Source organism: Excalfactoria chinensis, chromosome 2 (genome assembly GCF_039878825.1).
Source record: "Excalfactoria chinensis isolate bCotChi1 chromosome 2, bCotChi1.hap2, whole genome shotgun sequence".
NCBI lineage: Eukaryota > Metazoa > Chordata > Aves > Galliformes > Phasianidae > Excalfactoria > Excalfactoria chinensis.
Genome location: NC_092826.1, coordinates 136369730 through 136394337, shown reverse-complemented (window position 1 = coordinate 136394337; position 24608 = coordinate 136369730). Strand labels below are relative to the sequence as shown.

General features: G+C 44.3%; 1 protein-coding gene across 2 annotated transcripts in view; it reads right to left on the bottom strand.

The window, feature by feature from the left end:
* The window catches only part of ACVR2B (activin A receptor type 2B), an 89851-nt gene that overhangs the window by 17048 nt on the left and 48195 nt on the right, over window positions 1–24608 (bottom strand). For both annotated transcript variants that reach the window (XM_072329351.1, XM_072329350.1), the window contains exon 2: window positions 3333–3540. In XM_072329351.1, coding sequence (XP_072185452.1) covers window positions 3333–3540 — 208 coding nt within the window. The remainder of the gene's footprint in view (window positions 1–3332; window positions 3541–24608) is intronic.

Sequence of the window (24608 nt, the reverse complement as noted above, 5' to 3'; positions counted from 1 at the left end):
ATTTAGGCATGCTGTAAAGCTGATGCCATAAAGCACATACGAAGAGGGCTGCGTGAAGGCTGCTCTCACAGGCAGGAGCATCCCCAGCTCCCTATCTGCACACACTACAAGGGTACTAGACACCAGCCGCATCTCTGATTGCTGAAGGCAGATGGGAGGCTGCAAGGCTTTTTGTTTCCATGTTTATATTTCCTTCTGAGTTTAATCTACAGTGCCACCTCTTTCTCCTTTAAAAAAAAAACCTATACCTGCACAAAGGCCTGTAAGGAATTCAGGCTGCAGCTCTCCTGTTTCTCATTTACCCATTCTCCAGGTAGCCCTCTTAGCACTGAGGTTTCCCTCTGTACTTCCACACGTCCTCCCTCTCCCACAGATCGATGCAGTGATTTCTGCAGTGCCCTGGCAGTAATTTCTTTCTGCTTCTTAAGCACCCGCTTCCCCTCCCTGACACTTTTTGCCAGCTTGCCCTCTGCTTTTGGTTATTTCTCTCCCTCCACACAGAGCTGTATCAAACTATTTCCTGAAGACCGGCTAAATTATATGCATGACTTCCTTCCTTCAACCACTCAGAGGAAGCAGCAAAACAATCATATGTGTTTGACATTATTACTCATTTATGAACCCATGCCAAGCCTCCCTTTCTGTGGTATCACTGACATAATGCCACAAGTAGAATGGAAAGGGCTTTCTCTCCAATCATTACGCAGGGTCTCTGTCAGGAACGTTTTTTGGGGGGGTCAAAAGAAGCAGCTTTAGCTAAAATGGCTCACACCCCAGTTGGGAAGCACTTGGTGGGCTTGGGGGGGTGCTTTTTCTACTTCAACTTCAAAGAAGAAAGCAGCTATTTGAGTCATTCAAATGGACAAAGCTATTTCAACAAGTCAAGCAGCGTTTCCAGATGCTTTTCCCTGAAATCAGATAACAAGTCTTTCGGATTTCACCGCATCAGTATCGGAGCCTTCAATAGCAAAGACATCCTTTGCTAAATCTGTTGGTTCAGAAATCAAGCTAATGAATGAAAACAGCCTGCTCTGCATCTGCAGTTCATTATCTCTGCCCTTCAGTTGGTGCGCGCTCAGGGCAGCCATCCAGGTACATATGACATGTTACACTTAGCAAATATTAAAAACGATACGGTGGGAGAGAATGCAACATTATTCTGTGGCAGTGAGCACATGTTTTGGTTCAAGTTGTCTTGAAGGGAATGCGAGCACAACCTCTCCCATGTAGATAAATGAACAGCGCACGGTTGATTTTTAAACAGTCCCTTTTTCCCTGTGGCCTTAAATGCTCGCATGCCACGTTCTTGTTTCCTTAAGATAGCAGAGAAAGGAGCCATCACCCTCCGCATCCCAACTGTTGCATTCCTGCATTTGTCACCTTTCTGTGACAAGATGGAACAGCCAGAACATCTCACCAAGTGCTGCTGATGCGCTCAGCCCAGCAATGCTGTGGGAAGACAGAGCAGGGCTGCATCCCGACAGCTCCAGGAGCATCACCCAAGGAGCTCAGCATCCCACACAGCCGTACTCTAGGTAAAAGGAATCAACACAGCACTGCTGATTGCAAAAGTCAACTTTTAAGCCATTTTTACCATGTTGGGATACAACACTACCTGCATGGCTGGAGAGGGCACTCAAGGGAAAAAAAGAAGAAAGGAAAAAAAATCAATTTAAACTGCCTTTATTTAATTAAAGCTAACCTTTCTTTCAAATGCTGCTTTTATCATTCTCACCGTTTCCTAATTCTCAGATCTTTTTGCTTTGCCCTAAACTGTGACTTTGAAGAATCAGGCTGCGGGATAATGGATGCTCAACTCCACGGTTGTAAAAAGGCTGGTGAGAAGCCCTGGAAACATTGCACCGTTGTAACAGAGCAACACGTTATGACAAAGATTAAGAAGCACTACAGCCCTGTGCAGAGACACTCAGTGACAATACAAGTGTCACTGCGTTACGAGAGCAGGCACTGAAAGGAGAAATCTGTTTACAGTAAACACTTCTGCTTGCAAGTAGGGAACTGGAGCGACCTTCTGTTCTCAGAAGGATTGACATTAAGATGACTAATAGGCCAAGAAGGATTGATTTATCAGGAAAGAATAAAAATTTCACTATTTATAGAGCGCAACCATACAACTGGCAAGGGAATAGGTGTGGTGGGAAAGTAACCCCGGCGCTAGTAAGAGAAGGAAGAGGACAAACTACTCACAGGCAGAACAAGCCAACAGGCACAAAACCAGGGCTGGTGCACAATGACTAAAGGGAAAGTTCCAGCCTTTGGACAAAGCTGGTCTCAGCTTAAGTCCCATGTCTCAAGACAGCTTAAGTCCCATGTCTCAAGACAGCTTAAGTCCCATGACTCAAGACTTGTTGTCCTAAAACGTTTGGAATCAGAATGTGCAGCGGTGACTGATTGATTGGGAAGGATGCTGCGATTGGAAAAAGGCGACAGCATCTTATACTGGTGTGACACCAAGGTAAACCCTTGAATGTTATGTTCTATTGAGCCTCACTGATGGGGCTGGGTTTTGTTTGGTTGGTGTTTGTTGTTTTGTTTTTCTTTTAGCAGAAACCCCTGCCTGAGCACAGAACCACTGAGCATTGTCCTTTTGAACCGCGAAACTTCAGAGAGCCATTTTCTATAGTGCAGTTATTTCCCCTCTGTAGAACTGCATCAAGGGGAGTGAGAAAAGACTGGTTTATTCTCCCAACTATTTAATGAGGCTGGAGGCCTCACACTACAAAGCTTCTTTCCTTCTCAGCTCACTATAGGCAGCAACACACAAACACGTTTTGCTTTCACTGCCCCACTCTTTCTCCCTGCTCATCTCTTAACTCAGCCGAAAAACAGCAAAACTTTTTGCAACATCACAAATGCCAGAATATCTCAATCTCTAAAATACCTCCAGATATCTGTGTTTTTTGTGTGCTTTTTTTTTTTCCTTTTTCTTTCTTTCTTTTTTTTTTTTTTTTCTAGAGAGCTCCAAATGATTCCAAGTTTTCCTTTGTATCGCCAAATGCTCTTGGAAGAACATATTGCTCTTCATTTGATGGTACAGGACACGTTTTTCACAGCATGCCAGAATTATCAAAGCTTGCTAAGGGAAAAAATAAAATGGAAAAACACAACAAAACTAAAACTGCATTTTGCAGCTTTTATTTAGAAAGTAATGTGACAATTCTGAGAGCTGCATTAGCAACAGAGGTAATTACTGGGAATGAATGGGCCAATTGACTTGGACTCGCTTTCGGTTCCTCCATGCAAAAACCATGAGCCTCTGCACAAAGAGGAACAATTAAAGCTGCTTTCAGATAAACCAGTTAGGCTATTACCTGTCATAACAGTTGAAGTCATCTAACCAGCAGCCTTTCTTCACCAGCTCGATGGATCCCGAGTTGTTTCTCCAGGAGGCGTAGCAGTGGAGCCGCTTGTCCTTCTCCCCCTCGCAGCGCTCCACACCACTCTGATTGGTCTTCTCCAGCTCCCAGTTGGCGTTGTAGTAAATGCATTCCCTTGTCTCTGCCTCCCCGTGACCTGGTCCTGAAGCAAAATTCAAAGCCTAAGTACGTTCAAGCAATATCATTAACAGATCTCAGGAGACACAGCTCCAAGGGGCTTGGCTTTGGGTGATGCATGCGTTAGTATCGCTCCCTCCCCAGGATAAAATAAGCATCTCACAGATGTAAGCTTCAGCACAGGGTGTTCTCCTTTGCCAGTGGATGTGAAGAACAGAGATCAGGTTTGCCTTAGTTCACATCAGGACCTTGTGAAGAAGCCAAGAGCCTGACAGAGACTCATAGGTCTCCTCTGGCCCAAGCAATGCACAGAACCCTAGTACAGGAGGGTACAAGGTAACCCGTACCTGGTGTTTTTTAACCATAGAAATCCTGTTTAGGAACAACAGCCTCCCAGCGTGCTGCTTGCTGCTCGCTGGGCTGTCACACAATGCAGTTACACACTCCCTCTCCATCCCTATTTCAGGAAGCACCGCCTAAAAATAAACAGTTTATTATGCAGATAGGACGTAACTGGGAATAGATAATATTCAACCTGCAGATGAAAGCCAGACCAATGCTTATTCCTCACTCTGATCCTGTTTCAAGCTTATTTTAGTAAGGCGCTGCTAAATGCCACATTTTAAGTTGCAGTTGCCATGGCTCATGCCCCTTTCTACCCAAGCAAGATCTTAAGCAAAAGCAACTCTGTTCCCTGAACAACTTCGGCCACAGTAGTAGACTTTTAGCCAACACAGACCAGGGACTCTCCATAGCCTTTTCCTTGTGCTAACTTTGTACCAAGAAGTTCTTCAGGTCCCCCAGGTGAAGGAATTCTTTCATGACCACCAGGCTGCACAGCACAAATAAGACTATAGATATTACCAGCTTGAAAAAGGAATCAAGCAAGGCAATGCTGGTATCTCCCTGTGAAATATTTTGTCTTAAGTCTTAGAAATTCTCCCTTCATTTGGAAATACTCTGCTTTGTGACATTTTGATGACTTGTTTAAAATGAGAAGAAGAAGGGAACCAAACATGTGAGTTGGAACAGGATGCCCTGAAACATCACCATGAAGCTAATGACTTTGTGAATCCTGAGGTCCCCTGCAGCCATCTCTCTTTGGGATTGCCCAACCAATCAGGCAAGGTCAGACCTGGCCATTATATGGATGGATTGCAGTCACTGAAAATGTAGGTATCTCAATGGAACGTGTTGACAAGTGGGTAAAAAGCATGACTGGCTTCAGCAGGATGGAAAAATGAAAGTGCTGAGCTCCAAAAAGAGCCAGACCTTTGCAAAACACAGAACTACTTTTCTGGCATGTTAATTTTGTAGTATTTCCTTGACTCTGCTTTCTTCAAAGGTATGCAACGTTCAGTGTTGAGATTAAAGCAGCCGGGGCCATGTCTGGACAATCTACATGCAAACTTTTCTGATTACTGCTCAACACAGCAAAGCAGGCATTTCTGAAAGGTCTCTAAAAGGTGATTGATTCAGTCTGGCCTTCAGGAAACACCAAGTAATGAGAGAACGCTCAGTCTAGGACTGGGAACCAGCTCCTGACCCTGAACACTGTAGCGTCAGTCAGCCTATCTGAGCACTCATCTACCGCCAATTTAAGTATACTCACAACACCCAGCCAGAGAAGGAAGCACTACTGTAAGCCCAAGAGCTGAAGCATGAGGACTAAAGGACTTGTTCCAAGTGAACAGGGAGGAAGCCCGACCTGTCTGCACTTTCTGAAGCTGCTACATCTCCAAACTGTTCCCAGAATCAGCTTCCAGTTTTGCAGGGATCAGAAGTGTGCAGAGCACCTAGGAGATGCCACTTGAGCTAAAGAATGCACTCAAGCTACTATATGCAGCCTCATCTACTGCACCAGTATTCAGCTGTCAAGAAGCAGCTAGGAAAGAGTGGGCACCATGGATCACAGGATCCTTTAAGTAGAAAATACCTTCAAGGCCATCAAGTCCAACCACCAACCACCAAGTCCCACCACTTAACTATGTCCCTTAGCACCAAGTCCACGCACTTCTTAAATACCTCCAGGGATGGAGAATCCACCTCCACCCTGGGCAGCCCATTCCAATGCCTTCCCACCTTCTCTATGACAAAATTCTTCCTGATATCCAATCTAAACCTCCCCTGGTGTAAGTTGGGACCCTTTCCTCATTTCCTGTCACAAGAACGGCCATCGTGGTTACTGAACAGGCTGGGGGTGATGTGCCCAACCTGCTCCTGGTGCCAACACCTGGCCTCAGTGATGGGTAGCTCATAGTATGGAGCAAAGACATCAGACTAGAAAGGTCTCTTTGTCTTCTGAAGAGGTGTTTGGTTCCTCAATAACTCTTTTTCAGGAAGAATGTTTCATCTGCATCGTGGGAGAGACTGGAAGGGAGGAGGGGTAGAAGCAAGTCATAAAGCTGGTTTCAGAAACTGGAAATTATATTCAAAGCACACACGAACAAGAGCTCAATTTCAATAGCACCTGCAGGTTTTATCGGCGCTCGCAAAGCTCCATCTGAGTTTTCCTCTGACAAGTTGCTTACTATAATAAAAACAACCTACCAATATCCCTCAACACGGAACAGTGTCAATATTGACACTCCTTGTTAAAGCCCTCGTATTTGTTCTGCTGATACTTACACCACGCTTTGTTAGGGCAGATTAGGGTTTTTTGCTAAATAAGAGTTAAATCAGCAGGAAAGCAAGGGAGCATTGTCTTGCGTGCATGGGGAAGTGGTATCTTTTTATTTATAAAGGCATAAGTAAATATCTTAGCTTCACTGTAATACTTAACATGGCTTCCAGCTGATACCTAACACTCACGATCACCTTCTGGTTCATTCCTCGAAGCACATTTTCTAATATCATTTCCATCAGCCCAAACCAAATCCTGCTTCAGCACTACATGGAAATTTCCTCTCCCTCTCCCAACCAAATCTCCCAGAAAGGAAGGGATTTAATGAACCGTTTGCCTGGGAAGCAGCCCCAAAACCTAATCCCAGCTCAGCTACCTCCATCTGTAACCTCAAGCAATATTGGGCAGCCTCTGCTTTCTTCACCTGAGATGAGGGCTGATGCAATGCACAAAGCTGCAGGGAGAACTGAGGTTTCCACTGTGCTTTGAAAAGAGAAATTTCAGCCTGCTAAATCCTGAGCTCAGCCCAGGCTCCCTTCCCCCAAGACAGTTGTCTTTTCTGGAACAAGTTTCAGATTAAGAGTAAGATCTGCTTGCAAACACACAAAAACCCAACTCTGCAAACAGCAACCACGCCAAGAAAACGGCCTTTCACAGTCTTTTCCCACTATCAAAGTTGAACAAAAGCAAGCACAAAGTTTTGGATGACTAGTACATGTCTGTTTTCCTTAACACCACTCCCAAGGATGCTTGCCTTCAGGAGACACTTGATGAGCCCCTGTGTGTTTCCTACCCGGTTTCTGATATTTTTTAGCGTATCTTTTGGTGAGCATCCCCAGTCTGCTGGGTGTCCAGAGCTGCAGGAAACCCTTCTGCTTGTGCTCAAATGGTCTCAGAAGAAAAGAGCAGGTCTCTGCTTGCCTCCTTTTCCCTCACTGGGTCATGGGGACATATGTGCCCATTAGAGTGCAGCCCCATGAGGTCTGCAAGAAGAATTGGATGGGATTGCCCCAAAATGGGCACAGGAATCGCTTTTCTCCTTCCACTCACACACATCTAATGAATTAATGCAACAAGGGTTGGCTTGGAGCAGAGTAGGCGTCCCTCCACGCATAGCAGCAACAACTGGTTCTAATCCCATGACTCACTCATTTCAGGAATAAAGTCTCAAGCAGTCTGATTTCTGTGTCATCCTGTGTGGAGTCAGGAGCTGGACTTGATCATCTTTATGGGTCCCTTCCAATTCAGGATATTCTATGATTCCAAATCCTTCTTGAAATCAAAGAAGAATTAAGGCTTCACAAGAGCAGCTGTGCTTCTGACATCCCACTGCATGAAGCAAGAGCTTTAGGGATGCTGCGGAGTGGAGATGATGATGTACCACCAAACCAAAACAACACTCATCATCCCAACATTATGATGACAGAGGGAAGCCACCCACCACCAGCTTCTTGAACTCAGCCCTGAGAAGCTGTTGTGAGGTTGGTTCCCTTGGGTCCAGGTCTGCTTCAAAAGAGTGCAGCATCACAAGGGTTTTGCTGAGCAAGATCAGCACCCATCAAGGCAGGTAATGATGGGAAGAGGACTGAAACACTGTACAACCACTCCTGCACCTGGGAGCTGCAAGCACAGAGGAAGCTCATTAAAAAGGGTCCTCGTGAACCACAGGACTCCAGCCTTGGGACCTTGCTGTTGATCTGAGACTCAAACTCTGCTCTCCTAACGTGGAACTGCCAACAGATCAGCGGGGCTGTGTCATTATCCGACATCTGCTAAATTATAGCCGGGATCCAAGGTAGCAGCTCTGGGTCTAGGTGTTAGCAGTTGCTGAGCTCCTAGCTTATAATTAGATACGCAGGGAATATCTTCCCCAAGGCTGAAGGCTGCTATAAATCTCGGCTCTTTATCTCTGCCTGTCCCCTTTTTAAAAACTAAAATGAAAGTATATACGAGAAGATGGGATGTGTCAAAATAGTCTGCATAAACACGGAGTGATTTCCCAGACAGCCTGTTTGCCTAACTGTCAAAACCACCGGGCTTTATACACAAAACTGTGTATGCAACTGAAGTTATTTGCAAACACTTGGTTATGTCCCTATATAGCTATTTGTACATGTAATTTTATAATATAAAATGACAGAGATTGTACACTGAATTGGGGTAATTGCCCTCTAATTTGGAGGGTAATTGCATGTAGCAATTAAGCAACTGCAGATGCATTCTTGCATGTGTGATTATGAAAGTCGGGCCCTTTGTTTGAGGTTTGGTTTTGTTTTCAAGAACTATCCCTCAAACCACAGCAGCATTCGGATGGGCTGGGGAAGGAAAGGCAGCTGGTGCTCACCTGGCCAAGCAGCACCCACTGGCCACATGCCTGCAGGGATGCTCAGCTCATCCCACCCCACTGGCCCAAAAGTTACATGTAAGACTGCAGCTTAAAGAGATTCAAGTTGTTGTTGATAGCATTTCAGATTGCAAAATCAAGCCAGAGGAACGTTCGCAACTGGGAAAGTTTGGGAAACGTTGCTCTAGAGAGACCACCCAGTTGCATCTCTGCAGAGCCTATAATGAATCCACAATTAGTACGTGTTGCTCCAGCGCTTATTCCCCGAGCACAATGATTTCATTCCTGCTGTACTTAAATAATAAGCCTAAATACGTTTTTAGGCAAGGCATCAAACCAGCGATGACATCTGCGGTTAAGTACATAACTGTGCACGAGGATTTAAAAACTCACTGCTTATATCCCTGGCTCTTTCACAAAGCTTTGAAGCAGCACAGCCCCATGTACCAGAAATGAGCTGCTCCAGCCAAAAGTTCACTGCACCTTTGGGTTGACAGCCCATCCACATCGCCATGGACACTCAGGCACAAACCTCAGGCTCATCCCTTCCAGCCACATGGATGTGGGAGATCATTTAAGGCAGGAAAGGACAGCCCCTCAGCTAATTAAATATCCTGGTTAAAAAAATAATAATTATTATCAACTTTTTCCAAAATGTTTTGGTTTTTAAACCCGATCAGGTAAAACCAGTCCATGAAGCACTGAGAACATCACGCCAAGGGAGGATATTACTTTGAATTCTGTTTTCTGTCAATAGATTTGGCATATCCCACGATAAAAGAGCTTGGAGTTTTCTAGTCAATCAATGGTTGTTAATCTATTATCTCAGCATCTATTGCCATGGTAACCTGCAATGATGCCATTGACAACCAGTCTCAAAAGGACAGGAGGCTTTAAGTCATTTTCTTTTAAAATTAAAAAAGGAACTTTAATATTAAGAAATACATCCTCCCAGCTCACCAGGGATGACAGCTCAGGGCTTCTATATTCACACCATGACTCACGTTTCACAGCTTCCACGGACATCTGTGTAGCAATCCCCTTCCCATATATCTCTTTTTTAACTTGGGTTTAAGTCGGTTAAAAGATAACAAGGAAATCATTTCAAAGAATTAGGTCTTCGTTGCAATTGTCCTCCAAATTGCTAGTGTTATGAAGCTGAGGGAGGTGGTGGAGTCACTGACCCTGGAAGTGTTCAAGAAACATTTAGAGGTTGTGCTGACGGACGTGGTTCAGTGAGAGCTATTTGGTGACGGGTGGATGGTTGGACTGGATCTTGTAGGTCTTTTCCAACGTTGGTGATTCTATGATAGAGTGCTTTGCGAGTCATTCCCACCAACTCGGGGAAGGGATGCAGTAAAGATTTAATTCTTCCGAATAGTTTCCCTGGTACTTTAGATTGAATAGGATGGATAGAAAAAGGTTCTGTAAATCATTTCTCTGGCCAAGAGGGATCCAAGGAGGTTTGGCCAGGACAGAAGCAGGGCTGGCATGCAGTAGGACAGAAACACCACCAGCAGTTAATCAATTTTTGGAAGTAGTATATTTTCTTTTCTTTTTTTTCACTAGAACTCAGCTGGTCATTCTTATATATTTTATCTAAAGAATAGATATTTTAGCTAGCCATTAGAAAAATCCTATTTTGTATCATTTCAGTTAAGGACAAAGCCAAAATGTAATTAGATTTCTCCCTTTGCATTGCTAACTGTATTTGTCTCCCCCAAAATGTTTTAGTTCTTTAATAAAGCCATCAGGGAGATCAATCAGAAGCATTTAATGCCATGGTGCTTCTGCAGTTCATGTTTAAATGCACTCTGGGTCACAAATGAGGCAATTTGGGCAGCAGCGCTCAAATCGGATTAGTAACAATATACAAAAAAGGCCCTTTTTAAAAATATATATATATATATATATAGAGAGAGAGAGAGAGAGAGAGAGATGCACACATTGCTCTGCTATGCCCAAGAGGATAAAACCAAAATCACAGGATCACTTGAATTGGAAGGGACCCTTAAAGGCCATGTAAGCCAACTCCCCTGCAATGAACAGGGACACCTACAGCTCTATCATGAAAATGAAGCCAACCTCAATTAACATAGAGCTTTGCACCAAAACTGGCCCCACGTCCCTGCTGGGCATGTCCAGATATGGAGCCACGTGTTCCCAGCATGCTGCCACCCAAAAGCAAATGTGTATGCAGGATCCTCACCACAAATCCTACCTGGTGAATGTTGACTGTTCCTACGCTGACCTCACTCAATAGGAGACACCTCCTTGGTTCCCCCATACAGCCACACCAAGGAAATGCTTTGCTTCCTATAGGATTTCCATAAAAATTAGTCCAATTTTTCCCTCCAGACTGTGAGATTTTGAACACGCACATTGTTTTGGGGTATTTTTTTCCTCCAGATTTGTACTTTAATCATTAATGCATTAATCTGTGCATTATGCAGCCCTTTTATTTGGCTTTGGATAGTGACAACTACTGTCTGGCATGAAAAAGGACCCTCATGGGGTATGCACTGTGCAAATAACCTACTCAGAACATTGTCTCAGCCCTCAAACTTTTCAGCCTAAGTGAGAAAATATTAGATTTCAGTGACAATATAAAGATATTTCCAACTATACTCCTGAAAAGATTTTGGCCAGATGCACAAATCACTAAGTAAAATACGCAGTAAATTCTGAAATGATATTTAAAACATAATCATTTGTTCTCTTCCGTGTTCCTGGGGAGACAGCATGAGGTCTTGAAAGAGCATGGAAGAAGGAAGTGAAATTGTGTATGTTCATAAATGTTTTCTCCCCACACACTGAAGTTCTGAAAAGCTTTCAAAGCAAGCCCTGCTCAAGCCATTTCCTTCAAGGCAAAGGGATGAGGATATAGGTGTATCAGTGACATCAAGAGCAGCAATAACCACAAGGTGCTACCTTTCCAAGCCATTTCACATGTGCCTTCTCCATCCCACCATCTTCATCCTCCCTTGGATTAATAGAATCACAGAATATGTTGAGTTGGAATGGACCCATAAGGATCATTGAGATCAACTCTTGGCTCCACACAGGACTACCCAAATTCAGACCAAACACCAGAGAGTGCTGTCACCTGTGGAAATGCCCTTTCAGAGCTCCTTATTTTTAAGGTCTCATCCAGACAGGGGCTGATGTATCTAACACGATGCATGCACCTGAAGTAATGGTGGAACAGCATACCTGCTAAGAATTTTGGTACCCAAACAGCAGCATCTCCATTCATAATCTACATGTGGTCCTCTGAGATTTATCAGTAGGGACATTTCAAATATGCTTTAAAATGTGCTGAGTCTACTAAGATTGGGCCCCAAGTGCTTTTGTATTGATTCTGCTTGACATTTCCAAATACCACAATTCCAAATTTAATTCACTGGTAATTGGAAAAACTGTAATGCATGTAAATGGACAAGATGATGTTGGAAGTCCAAAAGGTCAGGCATCAGGAAAGCATGCCCCCAAGAACTAAATGATGTTTGTTTGTCTTCTTGTCACCCTCTTCCACTTGAATAATCAAAAGCTTGGAGTTGGGTAGTTTTCTCAGCAGGACGGAAGAAGAAAGAAAATAAAGCAGTACAGCCTTTCTAAGCTGCCAGGACAGGGTTCAAAATCAGTTTTAAACTCCATCGTCAACCAAAATCCAAATGCACTGTAGAGATGACTCACTCTGCCAGCTGATGACATGAGTGAGTGTTGAATTCATGAAATAATTAATCTCATAACTCTTTGTCACTAGATTATTTTCAGGGTGGTGAGGCACTGGCACAGGCTGCCCAGACTGGCTGTGGATGCCCCATCCCTGGAGGCATTCAAGGTCAGCTTGGATGGGGCCCTGGGCAGCCTGAACTGGTAGAAGGCAGTTCTGCCCACTGCACAAGGGTTGGAAATGAATGATCCTTAAGGTCCCTTTCACCTAAGCCATTCCATGATTTATCTAGAAATCAGGTTTCTCAGGTTCCTGCTGCTTTACAGGTATTTATCTTCTCACCATCCAGGTGAAGGGCAGAGAATGGCAGAGTACAAGTCTTACCAGGTCTCTCCCTTTCCTGTGCATAAGTTCCAGCCTCAGTTCTACTGTGATGATGAACGCTGGTAGGCTGATCTCACCTGGAGTCTCTACTTTATTTCCAAGATTAACTCCAACTTTTCTTTCAGAGGCACAAAGGGCATCCGAAAGAAGAAATGCTGCAGGATCACGCAGAGGATCTTTATGTAGAGCCATGGATTGCAGCTAAGGCCACAGCTCCCTCAGCCTGCTTGGATTTGCATGGTCATTGTTTTGATGGGTAGTTAAGCTCTTTGGGGACAAAGAGCATTCTCATATAATAAGACATACAGTATGACTGAATTCCTGTATTCATACTTATGTTCTAGAGTTTTAGGTGTGCTGGTCCAACCTACAACCACCAGTGTGTGAGCAAATCACCAATGCTCTGATGACCTCCTACACGTTAGCTCAAAGGGTAAAAACATGACACAAGCAATAGTTCAATTTATAACTGGCGTTACAAGGATGAAGGACAAACAATTCATTACCACATCCCAATCAGAATTTCCTAGGTTCAGCCCATAACATTACGTATGAAAACACTTGAAGCAAACGATATCTTTTACATTACTTCCTAGATGTTCACATCATTCAGGCTTTGCAAAATAAAACAGGATAAATAAAATGAATAAACATGAAGGAAAACAAATAGACAGAAAGCAAATGCACTGCCTTTTGAAAGCCTCTTTCCCTGAGCGCACTGGTATTTGAAGAGTTAACAGGCTTCAAGTGAAGAAGGAGGAGGCTGAGCCTAGTGAGAAAGAAAAGGGAGGCAGGAAGAAAAGTGATTCTCTAGCCTTAGCAATCACACACTAGCCTTAAGCCCTCCAGAAGGAAGTAAAGACATTCCTAAAATTCTTCACAGGATGAGAAGCCAGTTGTCAGCTGAATCAGAAGTCCGTTTCTCCAGCCTTTATACTCCTAATGGCAAATCCCACACCAGCAGTTTCAAAAGCCTCTTTTACAATGCAGTATCTCCCGAGTGACTAAAGCACATCTAGGACTTGTCTCGTGTTTACAGAAATGTACCTTTCTCCTTTGTGTCTATTAAAAAAAAGCAACCATCAAATGACCTGAGGAAGGAATGTAGCACAATCCAATAGCATCATGCAATTTCCACTGATTGTTTCTGTTACAATAATGAGAGGCACAGAAGAAACGGCTGGATAACTACAGCGATTCTCTGAAGGCAAGTTATACAAGAGATGCTGAAGAGTTATTATGTAAAGAGAGAAAAAAAAAAATGAAATCACCTTATTAGCTTTTATCTTGATTATACACTCACCACCATCTGGATTGCACTCTGAAATAAATATATATTCTGAGCAGAGTTGTCCCAGAGAACTGAAACTCAGCCTGGTCCAGAGGTAGAAAGCAATAAGATAACTGTGTACTCTTGGTCGGTTACTCTTCTTCCCAGTTGTTTTACAGTGTTTTCAAGCCATAAGAAAGACAGAAACACTTTGGACCACAGTGCACACATGGCATGGAAGGAGGAGCATTTACATTCCATCTGTGTCCAAGCTTTCTAGATGATGTGAGCTCTACAGCTCCACCCTGGAAACTGGAGATGCCTCCTCCCAGTTTGCCCCCTTCCCAAGGTGATGTGAGCTCCAATATTACCTTAAATGACAATGCGGTAGTGCACTCCCAGATGACTTCCAAATCACAGGTAGGTTTGGGAGCCTTCACAATCCCTATCTCTGAAGCTGCTCCCATGTAAACTGATGATGACATACGAGAAAAAGGAAATGGAGGTGGTCTGGGCACTTAAAGGAACTCCATGAGTATTTGGAAGGATTTAGCATTGGAAATGCAATGAGAAACAAGGGGTTGCAGACAGCTGGGTCTCTGAGAGGAAAACAACAAAATATGGTTGGCAGTCTTGATTGCACAACTGCTGTAGTGATGAGAAGGTCTCATATCATTGGTGATTTACCTTATGTTGAGCTTTACTAGCACTGCTCGACTGCCTGGTTTCACCACAAAGCACCAGCTGCCCTAAGCCATCTTCTTAACATGCCACGCACCTTGGTTTACCTGTATATAAATCAACTGGCATAAATCTGTGAAGCACTACGTAAGATGTGGCTCCGTTTCCAAACTACTGTTTTACACACAAATCTCCCCTCCGCTAAACTGAACAGTCAGCGGAGAGGCCTTTCCTGCTATCAGAGAGTAGACCTTAACAAGGCAAACTATTTCAAAACTCGAAGATATTTGACATTTCTTTCCCTCTCGATTCTCCAGAATTCAATACGAGGGCAACCAAGGACCAACTCCTCCTTGTTTAAACCCTCCTGCAAAAATCATTCAAATACTCCCTCCAGAACATGCAAGATGTTTGTATTAGGGTGCAGCTCAATTCTTTCCTTTCTCCTCAACAGCATCACATCAGCAAAATGTAATCATCACTCATTGATTTCTCATGAATGGGAAAGGTGCCTGCAGGAGTATGTACACACAGGTCTGGCAGCCACATGTAGATGAGAGAACTCCAACCCTGAACACCTCACTGTCTCCCCAAGCTCACACACACCCTGGGACAGAGCCCTGCAAAATATTCCCACTTCTCTAATACAACGATACAGTATGAGATGTCGTTGTGCACTCAGTGGGAGAACAAACGGAAGACGCAACATCAATAAATTCAGCTTTCTCTAAATAAAAAAGAAAAATTCCAAGGAAGTGTCAAAAGTTTCCCTGCAACAACAGCCAGTTGAGCAATAAGAGCAGTCAGTTGCTAGGTTTGAACGTATGGTTTTTCAGCCAATTTTTGTGAACTTTGGTAATGCGCTGCGGCTACCCAAGAAGAGCAAACAAAGCATTAGATAACTTTTCAGAGAGTGCAGGACCGTGCATCTGTTTCACATGGACAAGCAGGTGAATGTATCCGACCCAAGCAAGCAGCTCCAGGCACTGCAGCATGTGGAGAGCTCTGCAGCTTTCCATATCTTTCTTTTTAAGGTCAGAGGAAAGATAGCGCCATGGGAGAGTTTCAGCCCATTGACACATGTGGACATTTCCCATGGGGATCCATCACACTTCAAATATTTCAATATAAATAATCTAGTACATGATTTACACTATTTAATACAACAGCCTCAGCAAAACATGTTCTATTCTTACAGCTATCCTAGGGCTTCATGTGAGCCCAAAGATACGCACTCTTCTTTATGCTGAATAAAGAGTGGAGCAGCTTCTCAGTGGGCAGAGCTTTTGCATGGGATTTTCAACTGTTCTCTGGTATTTTCCATCTTAACCACTTTGTAATGTTCTATGCAGCAAGGATGGTCCTTGCCTCATTGAAGAGGAAAGTATGCAACAGTCATCAACAACAATGCAATATACATTAGCAACACATCATAAATGACCTTTACGTTGAAGCTGAGGGAGCTGCTTGTGCCTACCTGAATGCATCATTCATACAATCACAGAATCGTAGAATGGCCTGGGTAGAAAAGGACCACAATGATCATCCAGTTTTGACCTGCCTGCCATGTGCAGGTTCGCCAACCACCAGCCCAGGCTGCCCAGAGCCACATCCAGCCTGGCCTTGAATGCCTCCAGGGATTCCAGGGGCATCCACAGCCTCCTTGGGCAACCTGTTCCTGTGTGTCACCACCCTCTGTGTGAAAAACCTCCTCCTAATATCCAACCTAAACCTCCCCTGTCTCAGTTTAAAACCATTCCCCCTTGTCCTATCACAATCCACCCTTGTAAACAGCCATTCCCCATCCTGTTTATACGTTCCCTTCAAGTACTGGAAGGCCACAATGAGGTCTCCCCAGAACCTTCTCTCCTCCAAGCTAAACAAGCCCAGTTCCCTCAACCTTTCCTCATAGGAGAGGTGTTCCAGCCCTCTGATCATCTTAGTAGCCCTAAGATATTCTGGAAGAAGATGCTGGCCAAGAGTTGGTCAAGTTGTTGGCCAAGAGTTTGAAAGGGAGAAAATAAGCTTGTGCAGGGTAACCAGCCTCAGCTGTCTTAAAAAGGTGTCTGATTCTTGAAGAGGGTTAAAAGAGCTCAGAATGTCTCAAATTGGATATTCTTCATCCCACTTTTTTCTTTCCAGTAGGATGAAGACTATGTGTTAGTTGTGCTGATATAAGCCACACATTTAGTGGAAATGTAACTCCTGTCCCTGTGCCACTGTACTTTAGGGAGGAGATAAGTAAGATCTTTCTTCTTAGAAGAGAACTAGTCACATGTTTAAGCTACAGCCTCAGGCATGCATGGATGCAGGTAGGAAGCAGAGCCCCATGTGCAGGTGTGAGAAACAGAAACACAATGCATGCAAAGTCCAGGCAGCAGAATCACTCATAAGGTAAAAATAACGTGCATCTGTTTACATTGTACAATTACAATTTCAAAAGAAAAAAGGGTTAGGAAATGTTTTTGAAGACAGCCAGGACCGTTTAGCAAGGATAGCTGACTCAAGCCCTCAATCTGGCTGTTCAGCTGATGACTGAAAAACAGCCCTGGCTATGTTTATTCTTTAGACAAAGTCCAGCTAAAAATGCATCCAGCCTTAAATAATCTGTGTAACAATGACCTCAGAACCCCAAATACAACATTGCATTATATGCAGGTTTCCCAACAGCACAAAGCATTGTCAGAACTAATCCCCAGCTTTCCCCTTTTGATGTACACTCTGCCAACATGGCGTTCTCCTCTTTGCACCATCACGGCTGCTTTTGGATGTAATACACTATTCCAGTTCCATTTGCATTTCAATATGGCCCCAAGGGCTTAACTTACATCTGGTCCTCACTGAGTTATGGTCTCTGGTTCCAAAGAGGCTATCACTGGAACAGAGCAAGACAAAGGATTCTCCGCACAGCCTCCTGCATCCCCATCTGAACCTCCGTGTTCCCCTTGCAGCTCTCTGTCCCAGCACTGCTTTACAAAGGGCAGCATACGTCCTTATGCTGGTGTCACGAGTGCGGAGAATGGGAGGAGAAGGCACAGCTCCAAGCCCAACGTTACACATCGGATCAGGAATGAGCCAGTAGGAACATTTGACTCGTCAATGTCAGAAGATCCCAAACTTTCCATGCTATCCAGTCAACAAAAGCTTAACTTAAGACACTTTAACATGGCTTGGGAAGCACAGCTGTTGCCTACAGATTTCTGGCTTTATATCCATCCCTCGTTATAACTGCCCTTGCATCACCCCATGAATAAGGTGAGCATCGTCTCTGCTGGGAGAGAACTTGATGGGTTTGTAAGGAGTTTTGCAGGGGCTCAGCAACATAGAATGTAATGTCGTCATCTCTCCATCTTCAAAATAAATATATAATATTCTCAGCAAGGACACATATCAAAGAGCACAGGATGCAGTGCAATGACTCATGCAACCGGCAAAGTATAAAATTGGCTGCATGCATGCCCGCATAGGGCATTCTGCAGCTCTTCCTATAATTAGTCCTTCAGATGCTAGAGGGGAAAGTAAGAAATTCAAAGAGGTTCCACTTCCCAATTATTCACATATTTCCAAATCAAATGGTTGTCTGTCAGAGAGCAACATGCCATTGCCCTAGGATATCAAAATGCAAACTGAAAACTCTCTCCAGGAACAGGATTTGCTTTCATTACATTTATATCACCTAATTCATTTTAAGATTATATATAATTAGTCTCTCTTTCCATTCCTTCTCCCTTCCCCCCCACCAACCCCTCCCCCCCCTCCCCCCCCATAATTCAGTGTGCTCTCCTAGGCAATTTCAGAACATACCACACATGCCAATGGCTCTTCTAAATCTGCCTTTCAAACGATTTGAGGGGGGTTTTTTAAGCATATTTTTTTTCCTTTAAATCCTCAGACCTTTCAGGTATGCATTACGCTTCTGTGAGGTTTTACTTATTTGTTTAAAGCACACACCTCTGAGGAACTCTTACCTTCACTTTTCATTTGTCTGAGATCGGGAATCACCCTCCATATAACATTTCAGTGCTGGTTTCTATCACCCTTGGACCAGCACACTGCCTACACCTGAATCTCTTCACTTTCATTTCAAATCCTTCCAAACTGAGCAGCTGCAGCTTTACAGAAACACAGCCCCAAACTCTTTGTAATGCTGTACGCATGCACGCCCACTGTGGCTTTAGCAAGGATGCAGATACCTGATGCCAAACCACAACCCTGGGAGCTCACAAGGATTATGGTCGAGGCACAGTGCACATTAAACCAAGCAGGTAAACCTGCTGCAGAGTTTGACACAAGATCATGGAACCTCAGAATCACCTATGATGGAGAAGACCTTCAAGATGACTAACGTTCAGCTTGGCCTACCTGATCCCATCACTGAACTGTGTCTCTTAGCACTATGTTTACACATCTCCTAAATCCCTCCAGGGTCAGACAAAGCCACTACACCTGGATCTCTTTCCCAATCTGAGCAATAGGTCATTGCAGCATCGTTCCCAACAAAGAACACTTTCCTTGCTGTAGAACAGAGTGAGCTCTGTATCCTAAGCAAGGCTTTTAGCAGGGCATGAGGGGACTCCTGAGATGCTCGAGTTATTTCTGACCAGCTATGAGTACAAAGGAGTTATTTCAGGACTATTAATTTTTTTTTAACGAGGAAGGAGGAGGCTCTTTCTCTAGCAGGGAGAGATGGCATTTGCTGCTGCTTCCTGCTGGGCTTCAGCCTTCTGCTGAGATTTCCCTGAATTCAGGGGAAAGTCACATTGATCAGCAGCCGTTTTAGTGCACATCATGTTGGGGCCAGATGAAAAGCAAAGATTTCTATCGGATGTGAAGCAGCTCAGTACTGAAATAAGGAATACACCTGGTGGGCTACAACCATCATCCCACCACCACGGTGCCACTCTGCCCAGCCAGGCAGCTCTCAGTGAAAGCACCCAGCAGGTTTTACTAAGCCAAAATTAGCCATTCCCCTATGGCAGGGACATGTCACAGGGGTGTGATGACTCTTATCATTCTTGGATTCTATTTCCACCTCCACCAGTTCTGTTCGTTCCCCACCACTCACACTGTGATGGATAGACACCTGAAACCTTCCCTTTCCAAGACAGCAAAGCCTGGGTAACTGCACCCTTTAGCAGTGGGGTTGTGGTTTTGAAGAACAAGCTCTTGGGGTTCTTCCAATTTGTAAAAGCAATTTATACAAAATACCCCAAGAAAACAAGAGAAGTGCCACCTGAGTCTCAGCTGACTCCAGCTGTGACCTCTGCAGTGTGCACTGGGATGGGTGCTCTTTAGCACCTGAGTTTTGTGCCTCCTTACATAGCCAGAAGAAAAACACTGCAGTTCTGAGCTCGGGTAACTCCCAGCCTGGATGTAGAAATCGCTGGTGTTTTGCAAACTGCTTGCCCTCGACTGGAGAGCAAAGGTGCTACTATCCCTCCCTCCCAGTCCTCAGATATGACTGACACATCAGCTGCAAGGGATTTTCCATATCACGGACTCCCTCTCCAAATCACAGCACGCAACTGCTGGTTGCAATCACTCGGTGGCTTCTATGCACATGGGGCTGATGCAGCAGCCGAATATCCACTAGCAAACATGCTTATTTGAGAACAACATCGTTTTGTTGCAGTTTACCCCCATGGGTAGAATGTGATGAAATAATGCAGGTTAAAAATAGGAAGCCCACATTTACGTAGTCATTTAGGAGCAGCTATTACCCATTTATTTTGCATTGCATTTTATTTTCAATAGCACATCTGACCAAATCATTGGTTTCAGTGCTCAAGAGCAGGGAATGGAACAAGTTCCTGCTAATAGTTTCTGTATTCAGGAACTAGTAAAACTTTAAACCAGGTAGGCAAACATGAATGAGAGCGTTACAACAGCAGTCCAAAGAGCTCTTCCTAGGGCAGCATCCAAAGCATTTCTGGCAGCAACACGTTACGTGACACATGCAACATGCTGAAGTTTTTCCTTCCAGGAGCAAAGCCAAGGTGAGATGGGGAGAAGGGAGGCAGTATCAGCTCACTGGTGAAATCCGGAGGCAGCTCACACTGAGGCTGCAGCAGCCTGGTCCCACTGCAGCAGCAGCGCTCCCGCAGAGACACCATAGAGCGCATCACTCGAGGCTACCTTCTATAGCTAGGCTGAGCTAAATCAAGGCCAGAGCCAATTAAGAACAAAGCACACAGCTCTTGGGCTTTTATTTCCCCAAGTCTTTCCAACACTTCCAACAGTGCTGTTTCCCTGGGTTAAGGCATTCTTTGTGACTCACCCTACCGCCTTTCCAGGCATCACAACAAACTACATAGAGCGTGTCAGGTCACCAGCTTCTAGCATACAAACACCCACTGTTACCCAGAGCTTATCTGTATAGGAAAGCTCAACCCCAGCTCCAGGGATGCTGACTTCATCTTTCCACCATACAGCCAAACAAGATGGTGTCCAAGTTGCACCGAGTCTTTCATTTCTAGCCATCATCACTGCAGCAGGATAACAAACGACAGGCTGCTGCAGAACTGAAGCACAAAGCCCCCAGGAATCCCGCCTCTCTGCTGCTACACACAAAATCGTGATTTCAAAGAGCAGCGTGCAGCCTGATCAAAGTGTGCTTGCACGTCCCTGCAGACCTGAGCAGCTCTGGGAGGGGTTTCCCATGGCCCTCAGCAGCTATCTCCCCTGGCTGCTGGAAGCAGGGCTGACTCAATCCTGAGTGCTTTAGGGAAATCCCACCTTGTAAGTCTTCTGCCTAAGGGACAGGGAGTAGAGAGCATGGCACAGCAGTGCTGGAAAGCAAGCGACTCTTCCTCATGCATTTCAATGCTCAGTAAAGCTCGGTGAAGGCACAAAGTGATTTCTACAGCACAGCAGGAATCCCAAACTCAGTGCATCCTCAGTAGGAGATTAGGAATTGCCTTTTTTTTTTCCCTAAAGAAGTCATATGCAGCAGTTAGATATGACTTCCAGGCATCCCCTCCAACTGCAGCACTCATCTTTTCCCCATTACCCTAAGACTGCTACCTCCCGATCTTTGTTTCCATTCTCCATTTATAGATGCATGATACAACCCCTGCACGGTTCCTCTTGGAAGCACACAGACTTATCTTGCTGGAATAGCAGGAGAGCTCAAGCAGACGGTTTTTAACTCAAACGCCAGCACGGATATTAGATTTCACTGCAGTCAGATTTCTTGGTCCCACTCCTTCAGCAAAGCTTCGCCTCGGCAACAACTGCCTCTGCCACATCATGGGTATCCCCACAGGATTTGGAACCGATACACCAAGTATCATTTTGCTCCTCAGCCAACCGTGCTGTTTGTAGCTCTACTGAATGCTAAGCAATCTTAGAGGCTTAAGAAGATCGCTATCTTGGAACAGATTTTAAACCCGAAGAGTACCCTGCAGAAAACAGGCTGTCTGAAGGTATCCAATGATAAAATCCTTCATGCTATGTAGAAGGTTCAATTAACACATCACAGCCTTCCTGGACAACCTTAAGACTACAGAATCTCAAGTCTGTTTTACTAAGTTTCTCCTTTTATCATCTGAATGCATTCCCCAAATGGTCAGCCTATAGCTTAGGATCCCATGGAGTCTTCCAAGCACACAAATGCACCACAAATCCTGCTTAAGATTCTCCTTACTGAGGTTGGCCAGAGGATGGATTTGATTGATTGCATTTTAGCTCTGTTTTTAAAATGTACTTACCGTAAAGTAAGTGAGAAATACACATCCTTCTCTCCAAAGTGAGGGCACATCCCACTGTGTGTGTGAACAAAGAAAGAGAAAGGAGTAGAAAGGGAGTGGATGAGTAATCTTTACTCTTTCTGTCCTTTTTTTCCAACCAGAACAATCCACCTCCATCACTATTGGCAGGGAAGGATGATCATGTACTCTTCATTCTCACCCGAACAACTGCTCAGTTTCGAGAGGATGAGAGATGCAGAGGGTGAAAGAGATACAGTCCTTGTGAAAGAGATACTGTCCTTGAAACGATGGCTGCAATGAAGTGTGTCTTTGAGACAAAACCTACCTTGAGGGATATCGTAACAGCAGGAACACACACACATCCATGCAGTGACAAAGGGACAACCATGCCTTTGGTCCAATTGAGGGCTCTATGCTGAGGGGTACTGAGGCACCCATCTGCCACTCAGCTGACCTCTCTAGAAGTTTGCTGCCTGCCTGGGGACGGCATCTGGGACAACAGAGGAGGCTACCAGGTATGATAAAACCAGAGGACTACTGTCTCCTCCATCTCTTTTAAGCTGGGTCACACAAGGTTACGACTAGGAAATTACAAAAGATTTTAAAAGATTTTACATCCCTAGGGAAAATGTTGAAGGGATCAGGAGCACAGGTAGTGTTCTCCTTGATTCTCCTGATTGGAGAATGGGACCCAGGCAGAAGGAATAGACCAGCTGAATGAACAGAAGCATTGATGGTGATCAATAACCAAAGATTCACTTTTGAGAGACTGGGTATGTTGATGTTAAATGGGACACAGTTGACCAGGAGGAGAAAGAATCTACTCCAATGAATGCATGGGAGACAAGCAGGAATCTACTCCAATGGGAGTAGACTCCATGGGAGATAAGCAGGAGGAGACTGAAAATGTGGTGCAATTAGAAAACTATGATCCAGCTGTTATCACAGAAACATGGGGACGAATCACACACCTGGAATACTATGACACTGTTACAAGCCTTTTATAGTGGGTAGGCAAGACCAGAGGAGTGGGGGAGTTGCCCTCTATGTTAAGAAGTGGATAGACTGCAAAGATCTGCCTATGAAAAATATACCATGACCAGATAAGAGTGTGAGGGTTAAAATTCAGGACCCGATAAAGGGCATCTGGTGGTCGGGCTGTACTATAGGAGGCCTTTTTGATTCACTACAAGAGGCATCACGCTCACAGGCTCTTATCCTGAAGACAGATTTCAACCCATAAGCAAAAAACCTTCCAGGTTGCTGACTGCCTGCACTGGATGCTCCAAAGCCAGGCTCTGCTTTACCTCTACCCAAATAATAATAATAATAATAATAAAAACAACACCATATCTTTTTTCTCACTAACAATCAAACGTTTGTGACCACAAGCATCCGTTCTCCATTTCATTTAGAGCACACTTAGACTGAGAGTCTCTAACCAAACAAAAGCCATTAACAGTCTAGTGCTCAAAGCACTGGCAGGGCTAATCTTTCTCTATATTATCAAATACAGAGAAATCATTCCCATAGACTTATTTTAAAAGCAATCTCCTTCACTTTCCACATTGTTTTTTTGTTTGTTTGGGTCTTTGTCTTCCCCCCCCCCCCCCCCTTTTCTTCTTTTCTTTTTTGCTGTAACTAAATTCCAGTGGCAGGTACTATGAGTATTTCAGGTTCAGTAGGCAATGACTGCATGCTGCATTAGTTCAGCTCTCAGCGCTAACACAGCTGGCTGTTTTCCCATTCCAGCTGTGTCAGGACAATATGCAGACACACCTCGCTAGGACAGGTCACACGTGCAGGGTATACATCTGGCAGCATAAATCGACAAACCAAGAGGTTTTTGCTTCCATAAATACTTCTCATCCTATTTTTGTCACTGTAAACGGGATGGTGTCACTGGAAAGCACTGACTCCTACCAGGAGAGCCTTAGTCCTTGCTAACAAACAGGCTCAATGCATTGGGTAAGGTAGATTAAACTGCAGCAAGTATTGGAGAAATTAATGCAAAGGCAGCTCATACCCATAACAGGGGGAGAATATACGGGGATAGAAGCAGCACATCTGCTCCTACCATCCTCAATGTATTCTTCAAACAATAGAAAGAAAAGCCCGGAGAAGCACTGACCCACGCTTCATTCAAAGAGTGCCCCTGCTCAATTCATGAAAGTTTGCCTTTCCTTTTCAAGTGAAAAGGCCAGAAGAATACTTGGGAAACCAAAAGATCCCTTGGAAAAAAAAGAAGAAGAAAAATCACTTTAACTACAGGAGGCTTCAAACCATCAAACCCCATAAACTTTGTCGAAAAGATTTACAGCAACTGAGGTGATGAGAATTGCATTATTATTATTATTATTTGCTTCCTGGGTATTTAAGGAGCAAAGCAAATATGGGTGGGTTTTT